The 17927-nt window shown below is 38.4% G+C and overlaps 1 protein-coding gene across 2 annotated transcripts in view; it reads right to left on the minus strand.

The window, feature by feature from the left end:
- The window catches only part of LARP4B (La ribonucleoprotein 4B), a 55935-nt gene that overhangs the window by 14180 nt on the left and 23828 nt on the right, over window positions 1-17927 (minus strand). For both annotated transcript variants that reach the window (XM_036405034.2, XM_036405025.2), the window contains exons 3-11: window positions 10863-11010; window positions 10510-10671; window positions 8426-8507; window positions 7882-8018; window positions 6408-6511; window positions 4532-4642; window positions 3976-4029; window positions 3430-3639; window positions 340-446 (exon numbers count right to left, since the gene is read on the minus strand). In XM_036405034.2, coding sequence (XP_036260927.1) covers window positions 340-446; window positions 3430-3639; window positions 3976-4029; window positions 4532-4642; window positions 6408-6511; window positions 7882-8018; window positions 8426-8507; window positions 10510-10671; window positions 10863-11010 — 1115 coding nt within the window. The remainder of the gene's footprint in view (window positions 1-339; window positions 447-3429; window positions 3640-3975; window positions 4030-4531; window positions 4643-6407; window positions 6512-7881; window positions 8019-8425; window positions 8508-10509; window positions 10672-10862; window positions 11011-17927) is intronic.

Consider the following 17927-nt stretch of genomic DNA (forward strand, 5'->3'; position numbering starts at 1 on the left):
AGGTCATGTGAATTACCAAAATTAACCTTTTCCCTGTCTGTTGTCAACTAGAGCTTTACTATATGAATAATCCTGTTGATGACATGTCATCTCAGAATATTTCAGCTGAATACCCTAAATCACAGAACAGACAAGTTCTCAGCTTTCAGACTGTACATTTACATTTCCAAACACTACATCCATTAACATCAGAAGCACCATCTGCCCTCTGGCCTCACCTTTAGCACCAGGTTCAGTTTCACAAGTATTCTCAAGTGAGCTGGTGTTACTAAAATAAGCAGATGAAAACCCCATGTGCCAGATTATACAACAGTATTGTTAAAAGACAGATGAACTTGCCTGTTCCTGGGAGGATATTGTCTGAGTGTTGTCAGTGGAGAAGCAGCAGGCTTGAAGGTTGGAGATGTGAACCCATTGATAAATCCAGTATTTGGAAATGGTGTTACCTATAAAAAGGTATCGCATGCTCATCATTATAAACAAACTGAGTATTACTTTTCTTAACTCTATATTTTATGTCATTCTGTGCAGGACAGTACTCAAAAGATTGTCTCAAACAGCAATAGAGCATCTGTCTAGTGCCTTGTAGCTGACTTAGAAAATTTCTGGAAAAACCCCAAGCTTCTGTTTTTCTGAGAAGTCAGCCACTACACATCTTCAACTTATGACAGCTCAAGAGGATTGAAAAACATCAAGCCAAAATTCTTGGTTGTAAGTTAAACAGCTCTCCTCCTATTTCACACCATACTACACATGGCTTCGGAGTACCAAGATACTTCTTTGTCAGAGCCTCTAATCAACGTGGCCTGTAACTGTTTCTCTTATAATTGTACATGAATTCCTCCCTTAAAAAAACCCCAACAACTTCCTTTTAGTTCCTCATTCTACTTCCATGTGACATCTAAATAAAGCCTAGAGAATAAGTGGATGTTAAGTGGAACTCTGATGCTTTTCAGATCACCTTATTATCACCTTATTCTACATGTGAAACACTGCCTTCTTGTCTGAAGAAACAACATTGGCAAAACATTTTCTGAGTTGCGTGCATACTAACGACTTGTACATGCCTCAAAACCTGAAGCATGTTCAAAGTCATTTCTCCAACCTCACTAGCACACTTTTGTCTTTTTTATTTGAATGTGTGAGTTTCATTTAATGTTATTGTTAGCGCCAGCAAATGCTTGCTTGTATTTTTCCCCTGAAAATAACTACAATGCAGAACAAAAAGATTCTTTCTACATTCTATTAAGCTTTGAGAAACAGCTATGATTAAGACCATTTGCTATAAAGGTACATTTAAACTTGAAAAAGGTCAAATCATCAATCTTGTGCAAGTTAAATCATCGATCAATGGAAAACAAAATTTAACACCAAAGCTGTCATATCAAACTACTGCTAGCCTAACCTAGCATGCATGACAGCAAATGCTACCTCAGGCTTCACAAAAAGGCCATTAAAGAAGGCCTGTAACAAAGCTCCTTGAGGAACAAAGTTTCATCAAAATATGCTTTGAAGTGTTTCTGGTTTAAGAGTTACAACATGAGTCCTGAAAAATTCCATCAAAGCTAGTAAGCAACCACTGAACCTGAAAAAATGAGAAGACACTGAACTTATCAGGGACCCTAGCAATATTCAACTCTTCTTTCTTTATAATGATGTGTGATCCTTTTGGATGAAAAAAAAAAAATTCTCCGTTTTCCAATAATACCAAAAGCATTCACAGAAGTTGACTGGTTCAAATATACTTTCTTTTCAATTTCTTTTTTTTTTTCCCAAACAGGAAAAACTAGATCTTTTCTCAAATATGATTTAAGTACACGATGAAGAATGAGGTAGGTTTTAGAATACTGAGGACATGTGTTGCCATATTCAAGTTTCAGAACTAAAATGGTATTGCCCACATGACTGGGGTATTCAATCTCAAATTAGAGATGAGAGTAGAGTTTATGTTGAAACAGAATAGAGAAACTTTGCTGTATTTTCACACAAGTCTCTACATGCAAACTGCAACCCTGTCTCATGAAAATTATTGCTGTGCCATGGTTCCTCATGGTCCCTGTTCTCCTCAAGTGATTTCTATTCAAATATAGCTCTTCCTACAAAAGAATCAAGAAACATCACGTTACAGTCATGTACATAACACGCAGCTAACCAATGACAATGCACTGCAGAACAGTGAAAAGCAAAGCACAGACAGTTCATTTCCTGTTTTGACTAAGAAAAGTTTGAGATCTTCAATGTTAGCAAACTCATCAAGTGTTCCCCAAAGGATAGGACTAGTAAGCTTTCTTGGATACAGAAAGTTACAGGATAACATAAGGTAGAAACACAGTATGATGTGCTTGAACCTGTGGTTTATTAATCTGTGTCTTTCATACTATTTCCATCCAGCTCATTCAGTATCCCAGAGCAAGACTGTGCAACAGTCAGTCTCAGTTTATCTACAGGCAGATTCACATTCATTGCTGCTTAACAAGACAGCTTTTTCCTGGAATAACACTGCTCACTGTGTTACCTTGTCTCCTCCGCATTCTTCATCCCCCCTCAGAACGCCTCCCCCTGCAAGGCCTCTGGTTCCCTTCCCTGTGTGTGAAGTGTTTAGCACATCAACTTTTTAATTAGCTGTGGTTCAGTACAGAGGATATTTGCTCAAGTTTGTTCAAGGACACTTTAATCCTCTGCCAAAAAAAACATCTAAAGAACTTCTAATTTTGAGCATTGCTCCCCTCGTTTCTTTGAGCCACAAGTAAAGAGGCATCTCCAGAGGGGAGAAAGAGGCTCCAGATAGGAAACCTGAGCCTCCCAGTCATTATAGGAAACTCCTCATATTTGTAGGGTAACTAAGGCCAACTAAAAGGGCCAAGGTAATTCTGATGAGTGTCACAATGCAAAAGACAGAAGCAGCATTGCAGGATAGAGTAGATATCTCATTAGAGTATTTAAGGATTTATTGCTACCACCCTATCTTCAAGCCTTACCAATAGCCCCTTTAAGAAAATAACATAAAAAGCAATTTAAAAGTGATTTTTGTAATTAGCAAAAGCTACTTCACTTTTCATTGCTAAAAGAGATGTTACCATTGCACAGAAAATATTCTGCTTTAAGAACATGCCAAACAGGGCAATTCAGCATGTTAACCTGCAACCTAACTTCCTGTTAGAAGATCTTGGTATCTTGACAAGTCTTTACTAAGGAACTGCATCAAAACCTAAAAGGTTTAAGAAGAGAATCACACTCCAGTCTGAGATCAGACACAATTTTCAAATAATCCATCTTGTACACCATGACAAGGATTTTGAAGGACTGTTTTTCAAGAAGAATCAGAATCTTAAACTCCCCTCTTCAGGATAGGTATGCTTCCTACACCTCAATAAGAAAATAGTATCAGCTTTGAAAAGAACACAACTGTTCCAGAATCAAGAGACTTACCAATGAAGGGTCAAGGTAGCTGTGTGTGGCTGACCAGGTCTGTGGGCCAATTAAGCTGTACAGTGGGAAGTGCTGCTGGGGACTGTATACTGGAGGGATGTAAAAGGATGTTGTGTAGCGCTGCTGTGTGTAGAGGTTCATATCCAGAGGTCTATATCCATTCTTTGGCAAAAATGTGTTTATAGCTATTGCCTTTGCTTTTATCCTTGCCTGCAAAGGAGATTAGATTATTTATTACAGTAGTCTTTCAAATTATATCAGGATGGTTCAAATTAGCAACTCTCAAACTTTTACTGGACACTTATCAGTCACTGCAGAGACAGCAGGAATGCTCCCCTGCTGCCTGATGCTGGGCTGGATACACCACTGCCAGAAATGAGCAAGAGGAGAGCTGAAGTCATATGTGCTACATTTCTAAACCCACCTTCAGGTCAAAAAGCTGCTAAGATTGGACTACTTAAATTTATATTAGAAATCACAGTGAGCACCACAAAACCCAGAACATACACACACACACCACCCCTAACATCATAAACCTCTATTTACCTTAATTGGTTTTCCTTGGAAAGTCTTCACTTCTTCTCTAAGGTATCTGTAAGCCTTTACAAAAAAGAAATTGTTAGATTTGTCAAATGCAATTTAAATAAAGGGAACTTAAGTTTTGACAGGCTAAGATTAACAATAATTCTTGGAGTGTCTGCTAATGTTACAGTATAGCAAAATCTCATACATCACCTCATTTAGCAACATTTAACTTATCATTAAGTGCTTCAGTAGCATTAAAACAAGATTCTAATGGTTATGATTGAAGCATTTAAATGTGTCACCCAAAAAAAGTCAACACTCTCAGTACAAAAAAATAATAGCTTTAGCCAGGAAGCCAGGATATGTGAACAAGGTAAAAAAACCTCTTAAGTGCTATGTTTAATAGTTACTGAAAACTGGATACTACCTAAGGGGAAGCATTACTGTTTTTGCAGTGTGGGGTATTTTTCTTTTCAAGTTGTTAAGACATTTGTAATACAGTTTACAACCTGTCAATTCATCCTCCTATCATCCTTATTTACTTTTACATTCTAATAAGCTCAAAAAACAGCATTACCTGCTGTGCATCAGCTTCCGATTCAAATGTGATGAACCAATTGTCATTATAGGCAAACTCACAGTTGATGAACTTAGGCAAATTGTCTCCTTTGAAAAGTGCTTCAACCTCCTGGGGAAAGTGGTTTGATAAGGAGGTGGGGAGGTGAGGGGGGAAGGATGGAGAGAAGAAAACATCAATGTAAACTGCAAAACTCTGACGCTCTGAGAAAGAAAGACAGAAAGCACTGTTGGGCTTACAAAACATAATGGAGTAGTTCAGAACACCTGTAGTAGTGTCAGCTCTCTCCAGTCTTGCCCTGGAAGGAATTAAAACTAGCACTGTCTCAGGCTATACTGCAAGAGGGGTCTGGCTGGGAGCTATTTAGGCCAGAGAAGACATTTAAACTTGGTATCAAGTGCAGAAAGATGTCTATTTCTCCCCTGTCCCCAAAAACATGGAGCCACATGAAAACCTGTGCATATGGCATGGGACAGGAAAGTCCTGCCTTTTCAGCAGAAACCTGCAAGTAAGCTTTAACTCAAATGTTTACAGATTCACGTATTTGAAACAGGGCTTATGTTTCCTCAAACACCACTGGCTAGTTTCTACAGAAAAAACAGACCCTGGATTTCTTATCTGTTTTAATTCATTTGCATACTTTTTTGTTTTGTCACAGATCTGAGGTGAGCAGCATCAAAAGGCAACACAACTTGGGAGGCCTTACAGCATCTTGGAATTTTGCTGCTTAAATAAAGCCTGACTCTGCTGTGCTAGAAAACATAGGCTATTAAATCTATTTAGTTAAGTCCACATTTTTCCAGCACAACAAGTTTAAACAAAATGTATAAGACATTTCACTGGAGACCAACTCTTCTGAAAATAAAGACTCCTCAGAACTTTGCTGTCAAACATTTAAGAGTGAACATCCAGTGTTAATATATCCAACCTGATGAACTCACAACAGAAAAAAAATCTACAATACTAAAAGTTAGGCAGTCTTTGTAAGGCTACATTTCCTTTGGAAAGCTAGAAGTAGCCACTATTTTAAAGCTATGTACATAGCATATACCCAACTTCTTCCCTCCAATTCCTTTTAGCATTTTGTTTCATGTTTCTGTTTAAGGCCACTTACTTTTTTGTTACCAGTTTCTAAACTGCAGTACTTCTGATTTTTGTATGATGGTTATTAAGAGGAGCATTCTGTTTCAGAATCTTTAGTCTTCCTTGCAAAATTAAATAGAAGAGAAACTAAAATATATACCCATCATCAAGAATCTGCACCTTCTCCTTTTTGAAAATTCAAGATGGTTTAATTATGACCCCATAATTTTTTCTAATATTTTCATCAGTCATAGTCCCTGCTTCATCAGGGTGGCATTAAGTATCTTTCAAATAATGAAGTTCTCCAGTCTTGCACTCATTCCACAAGCCAGGGGAGATCCTTAGTGACTTATTGACACCTCTCACCTCAGCATTATGGAAATGTTTACAAAGCTTTAACTACTTTACTTGAGCAAGCTTCAAGGGGCAACAGTGGCCTTTTCTAGTCTAAGATTCATCTTCTTTCATCTTTGTCTATTTATCCAAGGATCTGAGTACCAAGTGCATATAAGTAGGACAAAGCCCAAGAAAATGATGTATCTCTACCAAAGACAGCACTATCAGTTTCTCAGCCCTCTGCAGAACTACAGGTTCTACCACAGCCTTGCTATGAGCAACATGCATCTACCAAAAATATTTCTTATCCAAACAAAGACAATAAACTAAGTTTAAGAAGTTCTATTAGAAATTAACTGTGTAATAAAAAATGTGATGTGCTTATTGAAATCTAGAAGAAATCTGACTTCCAAGTCCTAAGGGAAAAGTGTTCTTTACTGAACAAGGGAACACTTACTTCAATGGGAGTAGATTCAGGTACTTCACGTAAAATCACAATACAGCGATTCTGATTTGGCCGAACTTTTTCCCCCTTTTCATCCACTTGAACTAAAGGCAACGCTAAGAGAGAAAAGACAAGAATGCATTTCAGCTGTCAACAAACCTAGAAGCTTTGCACTCCAAAAGATGTTGTGAACATAGACATACAATGCAGAGCCTCCAATATTTTTGAACATTAAGAAACAAGCAGACAATGTTTCTGTTCATCATTTACATGCCTGAAGAATACTTTCTAGTTTTTTACAGAACTTGTAGCTCTTGCCAAATACACTCTAAGCTGAGGTTTTCACATTGTCAGGGTGTGCAGACATGCATTTATAACTGCATGTCTGCACACCCTGACAATGCCCTTGTAGCTCTCACCAGGTATTCATTCACTTTTCCATCTCTGGTATGCCTCTCTCTTGTTTTGAGCAGACTCAGAAGCACAGAGTTAAGCCAAGGGAGTCTCTTGATCCACCTACTTCCCTTACCTTTACAGGGGATGAAATGTTTTCGTGCTTCCAGGAGAGAACTCTCAGCACTAGTATAGTTAGTGCCTTTATCTTCCATGGAAGCTTCCCACAGAATTCTTCCCAGCTGTGCTCTGAGCAAGCTGAAGTTTGCTCTTGCAAAATGTAAGACCTTAGAAACACTCAGTGTGCTCAGCACGACCCCAAACACCACAGTTCTATGATTGGTGCAGCCAAGGCTCCCACTGACTGAGACATACAGAGCAGGTTTCCTCAGTTTCTGAGCAGTGAGTCCAGCAGTGCCTCATTGCTGGTTGGCACATCTAACACTTGTATGGGAACACAGTCCTCTGCATGTTCCAGAAACTTGATGGATGGCAGGAGCTGCTGTATTGTTCTTCCAACAAATATCTATAAGCCATTGAAACTGACTGTAAGAACCAGGTTTGGCTGACCCAAAGCTCCCTTAAGTGACACAAATATTGCTGTATTGGCCTTATTGTCCTGGTTTAGGTCAGTAGCAGAAGCCAGCTGTAAGATCCCCCTTGGAATGTCTTGCCCCACAGGTACCCCACAGAGCTTCCATGAACTGATGCAGCTGATTTCTATCCATTCAAGGTTCTCCTTAAAAGAGTGAGACTCCACCATCCCTTCTTCCCCACCTGTCTTTCCAGAACAGTCTAGAGAGATCCATCATGATCCCCCAATCATGTGAGTTGTCCCACCACATCCCACAATTTAAAATCATTAATTCTTATGTGCATAGATCATTATTCAATAGCTGGAATACAGAGTAGCTTTGATAAAACTACAGTCCTATAACTGTGATGATCTAAGCTGCTTGGGCTACTTAATGCTGTACAGAAAAATAATGGCATTTTACTGCAATACAATAAGAAAGAAGAGATGAAAAATTCAGATTAATAGTTCTTCACCAATAACCAAAATGCCTTCTAGCACTGAGGAACTTCTACTCACATCTCAGCACTTCAACAATCAAATCCATATCAGTACTGAGTTTCTTGACATGATCAAGATTTGCTACTGTCATTATTGGCACATACTGATCACTGTCCATCTGTGATATAAGGTACATGTCACTGGCAAGATTTTCTCTGTTGGGAGAAAAAAAATAGAGAAATGTCACAGATAAACTTTGTCCAATAAACTTAAGACAAAAATTCATTACATAGTAGAAGGCAGATTCCTTCAGCATTTTCGCTAATTAATGAAAATCACTGGCTTAAAGCTTGCTAAATGGCTTAAATTACTCAGTTTTAATTATGACCAGTAAAGATCACAAAAATTCACCTGATCTGTAATTGCTTGTAACTACTCTTATTTCAAACCATATTTTTGGTAGTTTATGCATTAGGCACAGAGGTTTCAGGTAAGCTTTAAGAGGTACATCAACACAACACTCTGAAATTTGTGTGTTACTTTTTCCAAATTCTCATCCTTTCCACTCAGTTTTAAGTAACAACTAAGAAATGTTGTTTGGTACATTTAGGTAAATACCTACCTAGATAAACAGAATTCCAGTGTCTTTTTCAGTAATTCTCGTAAATCTTCCTGACCTTCTGGCTGCAACTGTTCGTTTCCACCTAATAATTAAAATACTTCAAATTAAAAAGTAGCTCTGCTATATTACACAATATCTATTTTAAACAAGCCATCATGTCTATTACTGACTACATAGTTAGTAATGAATTTTCAAATTCAATAGATGTTCATTATGTATTAGTTACCAACCCCTGAAATTGCATGGCAACACTTTTATTTAAGATAGAAAAAAGAAACCATGTCTGACTTTACTTGTTAACCTCTGTTCTCCAAAAACATAAAAATCTGAAGCACTTTTAGAACAGCTACAAGAACATTTCAAAGTAAACACTGTCAATTTCTAGCTGATGAAATTTCTAGCTGATGAAACCCTGACTAATGCAATGCAAGGAACAATGCAATGGAGGCACTCCATACTTCTGGTCTCAGTCTAAATTACCAACACATTAATTCAGAGAAGGTTTTCAAAAATATAGTTTTGGAATATCAGCAGATATCCAATCTACTAACAATAAATATGCAGTCAATTTACAATCTTTTGGTTAAAAAGGCAAAATTAATTTCTTTCTTGTATTTAGAAGTTTAAAAATTATCCCATGGAAAATATGAACTTCATATTCCTTTTAGTTTAGACACAATATACCCATGTCAGTAGAGAGTAAACTCATTGTGTCAGAGGGAGAAGTGTTTAAAGAGTACAAGTTTTGTGTGGCCTTTTGAGATTTGCAAAATATTCAGTAGCACATTGTTCATGTAAGTATGTATCTGAATACATAGTTACATGAACAATGTAAATTGTTAGAAGTATTTCACACCAACTATTGTCCTCTATACCCTTCCCTTCATTAACTTTCATCCTTTTATTCAGCTCTCCTTAGCCTTTCTTCTTCCTAAAGCAACTTCTAATTTTCTCCCACCCATGTTCTCCATGTGTTCTACTCTGATGAAGAGAACACCAACACCTGAGAAATACATGTATCTTGTTCTAACCACATTTCCTTTTATATGCATTTTTAAATATAATTACTAAAAAATGAAAATCAGATTTCAGACTTGGGACCATGTGTCACTATTCATCGAATGGAACAGATCAACCTGCTGCTCAGCTCTTTACAACACCATTGAACTCATGTTAAAAGTTAACTATTTTGGGCACATAAAGGACACACTGATAAGTTCCAGCATTAATCTGAAGAATGCTGTTCCCTTCTAGAGTGTGAGACACCATTAATACAATTTCCTATTTGCCAGCTAGTTACTATTTAATATTCCCCAATATTACCCTTAAGTACAAGAGTCAATGAGAACTTTCAGTTTTCAAATATAAGCAAAGATGATACCACAATGATGTCTGATTTTCTGATTTCAGTTGCCTTGATTTGCAGCTATAATGGATGCTGTACTGGTAATTTTAAATACAAAATCAGCTAAGCATAATGAACAGACCTGTTGTGAATCTCAAGAAACACCCAGCACATTTTCCTCTACTTCCCATCCCTCATCTCAGTTCAAGTAGTAATTCTACATGCATCTTGCAGACCTTCTGTCCCCGTCAATGAAATATAAGCACGGTGAATCTCTATGCTAGTTTCCAGAAGCTTCTTAAAACATACCATCTGGTATAGACTACAGCTTCTAACAGTTGCACTGAAGAGAAATTCTGGAAGTTGATTAATCAAGAATGTGAAGAAGTTAATACTAAAACGTTGCTTCTATTTTAAGTACAAAACGGGTCTTTCCCCACATTAACATTACTACTTGAGACACGAACTGTAGGTGAATCTCACCTCAGCACCTGACCCAACTAGAAACATGTATTTGTTTGATTCTGTGCAGCACCTTGTAAGATTTAAACAAGGAGGAGACTGGTCTCTGAACATGTCCAAGTTAGACTGCAAAACAGACAGGAATTCCTAGGGTCTGTTTAAAGAATGCATATATTGAACAACAAAACTGGTATCGTTAGATGTTCACTGTTTCACCCAAAATACACCTTTAGTTTGTTTTTAAGCTAAGTCCAAGCACACCTTAGCTTTCCCTTACCTGTCTGGGTGGTTTCGTGCATAGACTCATACTCGGAATGATCGAGAGCCAAAGGGTTCATGTCCGCCTGCTCTGAGCCCGGCACGGCCGCGCTCGGCTCCGGCAGCTCCGTCAGCACCGTGCTCTGATGCTTCTTGTCACCATTGCCATTGGCATCCAGTCCTGCAGCACACACCACAAACACACTCACAAGTGCTCCTTCTAATCACAGTCATGCCACAGTTAAAACTACATCTGAAATAAAGGTGCTTACATACTTGCTTTACGTTTTTTAGCAGAAAATTAGAATTGAGACAGTCCTGCACTAAATTTTGATTTCTGCTTGAGCAACAGCCAGAAGCTCTTGTTCATACCTTCTTTACAGGAATCTGGAGGCTGGTCAGGTATTTCTTCCCACGTTTTGCTCACGCTACCATCAGTGGCACCACTTGCTTCCAAGTGTAACATATGATTTCCCCACACCTTTGCATTGGGGTTTAACTCAGAAACCTTGGTTGACTCCTGCAAAAAGAAATTGATTATGCATTTCAGGGATGCACAGCAATCCTGAAATCCCTGGTGCACAGATACATTCAGTTTCAAATAACAGTATCAGACATACAACTCAAGATTTTACTGTCATGTTTTTTCACACCTGAATATATTAACTGAGTTCCCATAATCATTTCAGGTACAAACACAACTGAACTGTACTGCACAGTATTCATTTCCCTGATTAAAACCACCAGAAAATGTTATCAAGCAGAGCAAATGACAACAAACATTTCATTCTTTGCCTTTGACAGACTAACCCAGTCTGTACTTGACCTAGACTTCAGGCAGTTCTCTAATATATATGTCTTCTTGATGTTGATTATATTGCTAATCATATGTTACACTTTTATCTGTACATCAATCTAACATGTTAGATCTGTATCTATTGTATCTGCAAAATAATACTTAAAAATATATCAAGAAAATACAAAACTACAGGGATTTTTCTGAAATTATATAAACACTTAACAGTTTTAATGGAACATTATGGAAAATTGAAAGCAATAAATGTGCATGACAACTTCTGTTACTACACTTAGAGGAGGAACAGAGCATTAGGACAGAAAGAATGAATAACCATATCCAGTTAAATCATGTCAAGATAATCTCTTTTAACCTGGATTGGAAATGGACACATTTAATGATTACATATGGTTATAGACAACCATCATATAAATGGCCACATCTGTGCTTAAGAGAGATGGCTCTTTGCAGTGCAAACATCTAATAGAATACTTTAGAGTAATATGAGACTTGTTTTGCTTATGTTTGAGCAAAATGCATTGAATTATTCCACACAAAATATATGTTGAGTGTTTTAATGTAATTACACTGGGAAAGAATATTGCTCATGGTAAGACACACGAAAAAAGCTTATTAAAAATTTGCTTCCTAAATTTACAGATGCTAGGAGCATTGCAGTGTTTAGAGACAGGCACTCCAAAACCCCACAAAGCTTTAAATCTTCTTAAACACACGCATTCAAATACTTATTATCACAGTGCATAGAGAATATATCCAGAAAATAACAAAAACTTTTAAAATTTTACTTAAACACATCTCCTGAATGACAGAGAAGACTTAGAAAAAGTGGAAGTGTTTGACATAACTACTTGCATAGTAAGATTCAAAGATGACAGCAAGATCCATCAGTTTCCATTTTTAATATAAGAAGTTCCCCCAGGAGAGAGCAAAAAGCCTTGAGCACAATCCACTGCCCACACTGCAAGTGCAGGGCAAGGTCAGAGCAGCTGTTCCAACACAGCCAGCGAGGGGAACAATTTCAGGGAAGCTCAGCAGGGAAGAAAAAAGGAGCAGCAGCTGTTACAGGTTGACTTCTGCAGAGGGGAGGTAAGGCTGGACGGGACCACTGGAGGTCATCCAGCCCAACCTCCCTGCCTGAGCAGGGTCCACAGAGCAGCTCAGGATTGTGTCCAGACAGCTTCACTTGTTTCTTAGCCCAGCTAGCCAAGATCCAGCCTAGCTCTTCCCTCTTACTTCTCCTGCAGTCACTCCTCTCTACAGCACTACTCACCTCCAGAAGTGAGGAAAAGATTTCCTAATTGCTACCAAACAAGAACTTCAGGAAATCCACAAACACTTCTTCCTATACAAAGCTAAAGAGCATTGAGAATTGTTTGTAGCAAGCTTCCCTTCTGCACACTGTTTATCTTAAGTTCAGTTGAAACTGAGAACCTGCAATCAAGTTACTTTGCCAATGACTGAACTTTCACACAAAGTAAACAGAAAAAAAAAATCAATATTCAGCAAAATTTTTTACTTCTGCATTCGGTTTTTCAAAGGAAAGGGAGTCATCAGGTTCAGGACAAAACAACATTATTTAACTAAAGAAACCACAGTTTGACTTGGCTTAGTCAAACTTCTAGCTTCAGCTTTAAGCTTTAAGAGCAAACCACTTCTGCAGAATACTTACAAGTTCATCTTTACTGTGCCATCCCCACGTACCAGCACATTCCGGTGCCAGCAGCTGATATGGGTATGTTTCCACTGCATATGAAGCACTTGGTAAATTTTCAGGTTCATTCTGGAAGTTTTCATTAACTATACACAGTCTGTCATTCTTCATGGTATCATTAGAAGCTGCATTATTCCATAAAAAGCCCACTAGATATTCACCATTACCAGAAGGAACCATGTCAGAAAGCAGCTGATTTGTCCAATCAGCATTGCCAGTCTGAAGACTGACGAAATGTGACCACATTTCAACGTGGGGATTTTGTCTGTCCGGGTCGTAGGACTGCTTCTGGTCACTTGATCCATCTTCCATCAGACCTAACACACACTGCTCTCCGCCTTGCTGAAATCCTGCTGCACCAGGAGAGGCACCGGGTATTTCATAGGAAGGAGTAGCAGCATATTTGTCTACCTGCTTTGGGTCAACACAAACTCCAAGCTCTTTGTTTGAGAAAATCTTGTGATCTGGCTGCATCTGTTCCCAGCTTGTGGTCAAGTCATTCATCTGAGTATTTAATATGTAACTGGTGTTTTTCAGTTCAGTAGTCTCGGCTTGCAACTGCTTCAAATTCCCCCTGGTAAAAGGTTCTAGATTCTCAGCTGATAAACCAAAACCAGTGAGGTTCTCCTTTGCGTGGATGCTGACATACTGGTTTACTTCACCATCCTGGAAATTACATTCATTTACATCACACATACTTTTTTCATGAGTTTCTGATCTTTCCTCAGTAAAAGGCCCAACAGAAACTTGAGTGTTCCCAACTTCTGGCTCTGGACTGGCACAGTGACACAACTCAGGCTCTTCTGGTGGTTTGTCATGCTCATGAGAACATGCATTTTGACACAATACAGGTAAAAAGGTATGGTCTGTCTTTAAGAGTTTACTGGCATCTTCCAGATTTTTCGTGGCATCTTTTAATTTTACACTCCTGTACATACAACTGTCCGTGACTGCAGGTACAGCGGAGTCAGAGGGAGCATTCTGACTGCCAGCCAAGCCTTCACTGCAACTGAAGATGCCTTTATCACAATCAGCAATGTTAGCATCCAGAGTCTGTTTTACATTTTCTGCCTTGTTATCAATGGACTCATTTAGTTGACCTTCAAATTTTGTCTGTTTTACAGATTCTACTACATGCCCAGCTGTTTTGGCTGACTCAGTCTCTGCACTCCATTGATCTTCCACTGTGTGGAAGGAACACACATCCTGTTGGTTATCTTGTCTGCTGTTCATATCTATTTTATTCATATGCTCACATTCCACAGATACAGAAGAGACACTGGTTTTGTCATCTGAATTTGAATATTTGCATACTTTACCTTTATTCTCTACTAACTCTTGTGAAACCTCACACTCTAGGCTGTTTTCCTTTAGGAACATTTCATCTGTGCTTTGATTATGTGCATGAGATGTCACAGTGCCATCACTTATCCCTGATCTAGTTCTGGTCAAGTTACCAGCTTCCTCAAGAAAGTCACCTTTTAGTTCAGAGGCACTCACACAGATCTCCTCCTCCATGACACTGTGGACTGCAGCTTCACATGATGTCCTGATTTCAGTGCAACCCTTAATGTGACTTTGAAAATCAGAACCTTCCTCCAAGTTTAGCTGTGTTTCAGTCACGTTCAAAGCTTCACAGCTATGCAAAACTATACCAGTGCATTTCTCTCCATCTTTCAAGGATTCTTCAAAACTGCTGTGATGTTCACTAGAGTCTGGTGAAAATGTTTGGCTATCACCATATGTTCTTTCAAGTGTTTTCTTTTCCACATTTGAGTTTACTTCACTTTCTGGCTCTAGAAAGCAGACTTCATCAAGTTTTTCTACATTGTCCATTTCATGTAACTCTAATGATAACTTAAAGTTACCCCCTATGTTGTCTACCACCTGTTCAGTATTTATTTGCTCTACAACACTGGAGGGATGCCTAGTCAGTGGCACAACAAGTGGTACAACATCAGAATGATGACTTCCCACAGTTTTTCCTGAATAAGATACTCCAGTGTTTAATAATACATTGGAAATATGATCACTGTTTTTCACCTTTTCTGAGTTAGGGCTGTATTGGTCCTCTCCAGCAGCATACACAGGCTTCACAGAATCACAACCTGTATGCAGTGATTCATTCCAACTGGCAGCACTACCCATGGTATATATGTCCTCTTGCTGATTCTCAGGGATGATTTCACCAGGCACTTTTGCTTTTAAGACATCTGTTACTGTACTGTCATTATTTAACCTCTGCACCTGACACCGGTCAGTCAATAAGTGATCAAAAGAACACTGGATGTCTAGGCTACAACATTCCTTTGTATCCTTTTTCTCCATGTTTGATCTATCCTCTTTTTTATACTCAAACAGTTCTTTCTGTGAATTAAACTTAGCTTCCACTTGTGCCAATTGTTGCATTGGAAATTCCTTCCCTCTGTCTAGAGGTCGTGCCATGGCGCACATTCCTTCATCAGTAACAGCTGAGTTATCTATGTCTGCTGCAGTCTCTTCATGCACAGTAGCTGGCACCTCTTCATCCCCTTTCAGATCTTCTGCATCTACAACACAAATGCTGTAAAACTCCTTGTCTTTCACGTTTTGACTGTTGTCTACATCAAGACAGGAAAATGTTGGAGACATCTCTCTATATGAACTCGAAACTTTCTGTAAGCTGTCACTCTTGCTGTCTTCAACACTCACTCTTGTTTCATTTTGCCTTGAATGGTCACATGTAACTGCATAATCCTCTAGAGAATTTCTATTTAAGGAAATTTCACTCTGTAAGCCTTTGTCTATGATATCTGCTACATGTGAATTAGAAATATGATCAAACAAGCAATGCTCTTGTGAAGCTGCATTTTCATTATTAATATTGCTATTATTATTTTCTATATTGTTCACATGCTGACCATTACTATTAAATTTTTTAGGTGCTCTTTTTTTAATAATCTTATCTTTCTTTTCTTCACTTCTCTGCAGATTTCCATATGTACCAGAGACTTTCAAGAGGTGACTAAAGGAATTAAAGAAGCTAAAAGGTCTGCCATACGTCCTCCTAGGGCTGGCATGGGGAGTATTCCCCATGCTGTTATATGACGAATATTTTCCTTTTCTACCCCAAAAACCAGATTTAGAATCTGACACTGCGCAATCATCACCACAAACACGTTCAATGCCGACTGTCACAGCTGCCCCATTAACTGTCCTTCCCACTGTATGCAGATCCTGGCTTTCCACAGTTCCAAAAATTGAAGATAAAGTTTTACTTATCCTTGACTTTGGTGCTTCCTCTTCCACAGATTTTTGTAACAAGCTGGTTTTCTCCTCACTCGTGCTGTTACTCAATTCTTTACTGAAGCAGCAGCCCATGTTTAATAAGTAGTGTCAGAGGGTCTTCTCATTGCAAATCACCTTCCTCTTTACGCTAACTTTCTATGGCTACTGAGGAGACAAGCCAACACCCAACTGCCAAAAATAGCACACTTTAAAACCATGCAGGGGTTCATATGTCATTGCCACTCAAAGTCCAAATCCCAGTTGCTGAGCAATGTTTCAGTATTTCATCATATACACTCTAACATTCAAGCCAAATACTCCTTCTAATGAGATTACAGTCTGTTTAGGAGTACTACTGAGTCTTATGAACTTCTATTGTTTCCTAAAAAGTTTTGTTCATCCAAATAGTTAAAATATTTAAATGACATCTTTCACAATGCCCATATATGCCAGAAACTACTTGTTTTCATATTTACTACAACTCCCACCTTCTACACAAGTTAAAATGCATTCTGGCTTGACATGTTTAAATCTGACATGTAGATCAAACACTTTCTGGACCATTTTCTCCTTCACCTCCCTTCCCCCAGAGCTGAACCTACACCACAATTACTTCTTTAGGAAAAACAGGCTAAAGATAGATAAGACTCATGTATTCCATTGAGCAGTCATTGTACCTTATCAGAAGCTAATTCTGTTCCAAGCCTTTTTTTAAAATTTGTTATCTGCATGAAAAAAAAAAAAGAATACATAATTCCTCAGTGACTTATAGCACTGAAGGGGGCCTCAAGATCATTTACCCACCTCATGGTACTGTGACAGGATTAATTATACTTAAGCTCAGAAGAAAACTGTGTATCCTTTTAGTAAAACTCAGAAATATTTAAAAAGTAATTTGACTGAATGCTATTCCTTCCAAAAGTCTGTCCTCAGTAGTTTTCATTGTTGTACATATACCGACTCCTCCTGACCTTGTAACAACTAAACCTTTTTTATACACATGTATTTACATATTGAAATACTTCTATTACTGTAAGTTCTTGCAGTTGCTAATAAAAAGTGGTTCTGTTTCTTCAAATATAAAAGCCCAATAAAAAAGCTGAAAATACCCAGCAATCTTTTTGTGCCCTAAACAGATTTGTTCGTCTTTGCCTTTCCATTACCTCACATCGTTTGGACCTTCTCTCAAATGCATTGCTATTATTTCAGATTTGGACCCCATACTTCAGAGAGCTTACGGAGTGTACAACTACAGCACCACCCTCCTCTGTTACTTAAAAGATATTGAAAAGGGAGTAAGACAGGACAGACCCTTAAACTCTATTTCAATGTTCTTCCAGATGAGCATTGAACTCAGTGCTATTTTTCCACTGGTTGTGCACCTTATGACAACTAATATTCCACTAACTCTGACCATAAAAGATTGCTGAATTGATAAAAAAGTACATCCCCTCTTCAGCAAGTCTGCTTTGGAATTGTAAAGTAAAATCAGAGGAAAACTACCCTCCCCCTGCCCCCTATCCGACCCAGGAAGACTCCAAGTGCCTGCAGCTACACTGTTCCTAAGGATAGGAAGTCTGATGCATCATTGCTGCCATCTGCTGCATTTTTTTCAATTCTCCCCTGGGACAAAGTTATTCAA

This window comes from Molothrus ater, chromosome 1, assembly GCF_012460135.2.
Source record: "Molothrus ater isolate BHLD 08-10-18 breed brown headed cowbird chromosome 1, BPBGC_Mater_1.1, whole genome shotgun sequence".
In the NCBI taxonomy this organism is placed as follows: Eukaryota; Metazoa; Chordata; class Aves; order Passeriformes; family Icteridae; genus Molothrus; species Molothrus ater.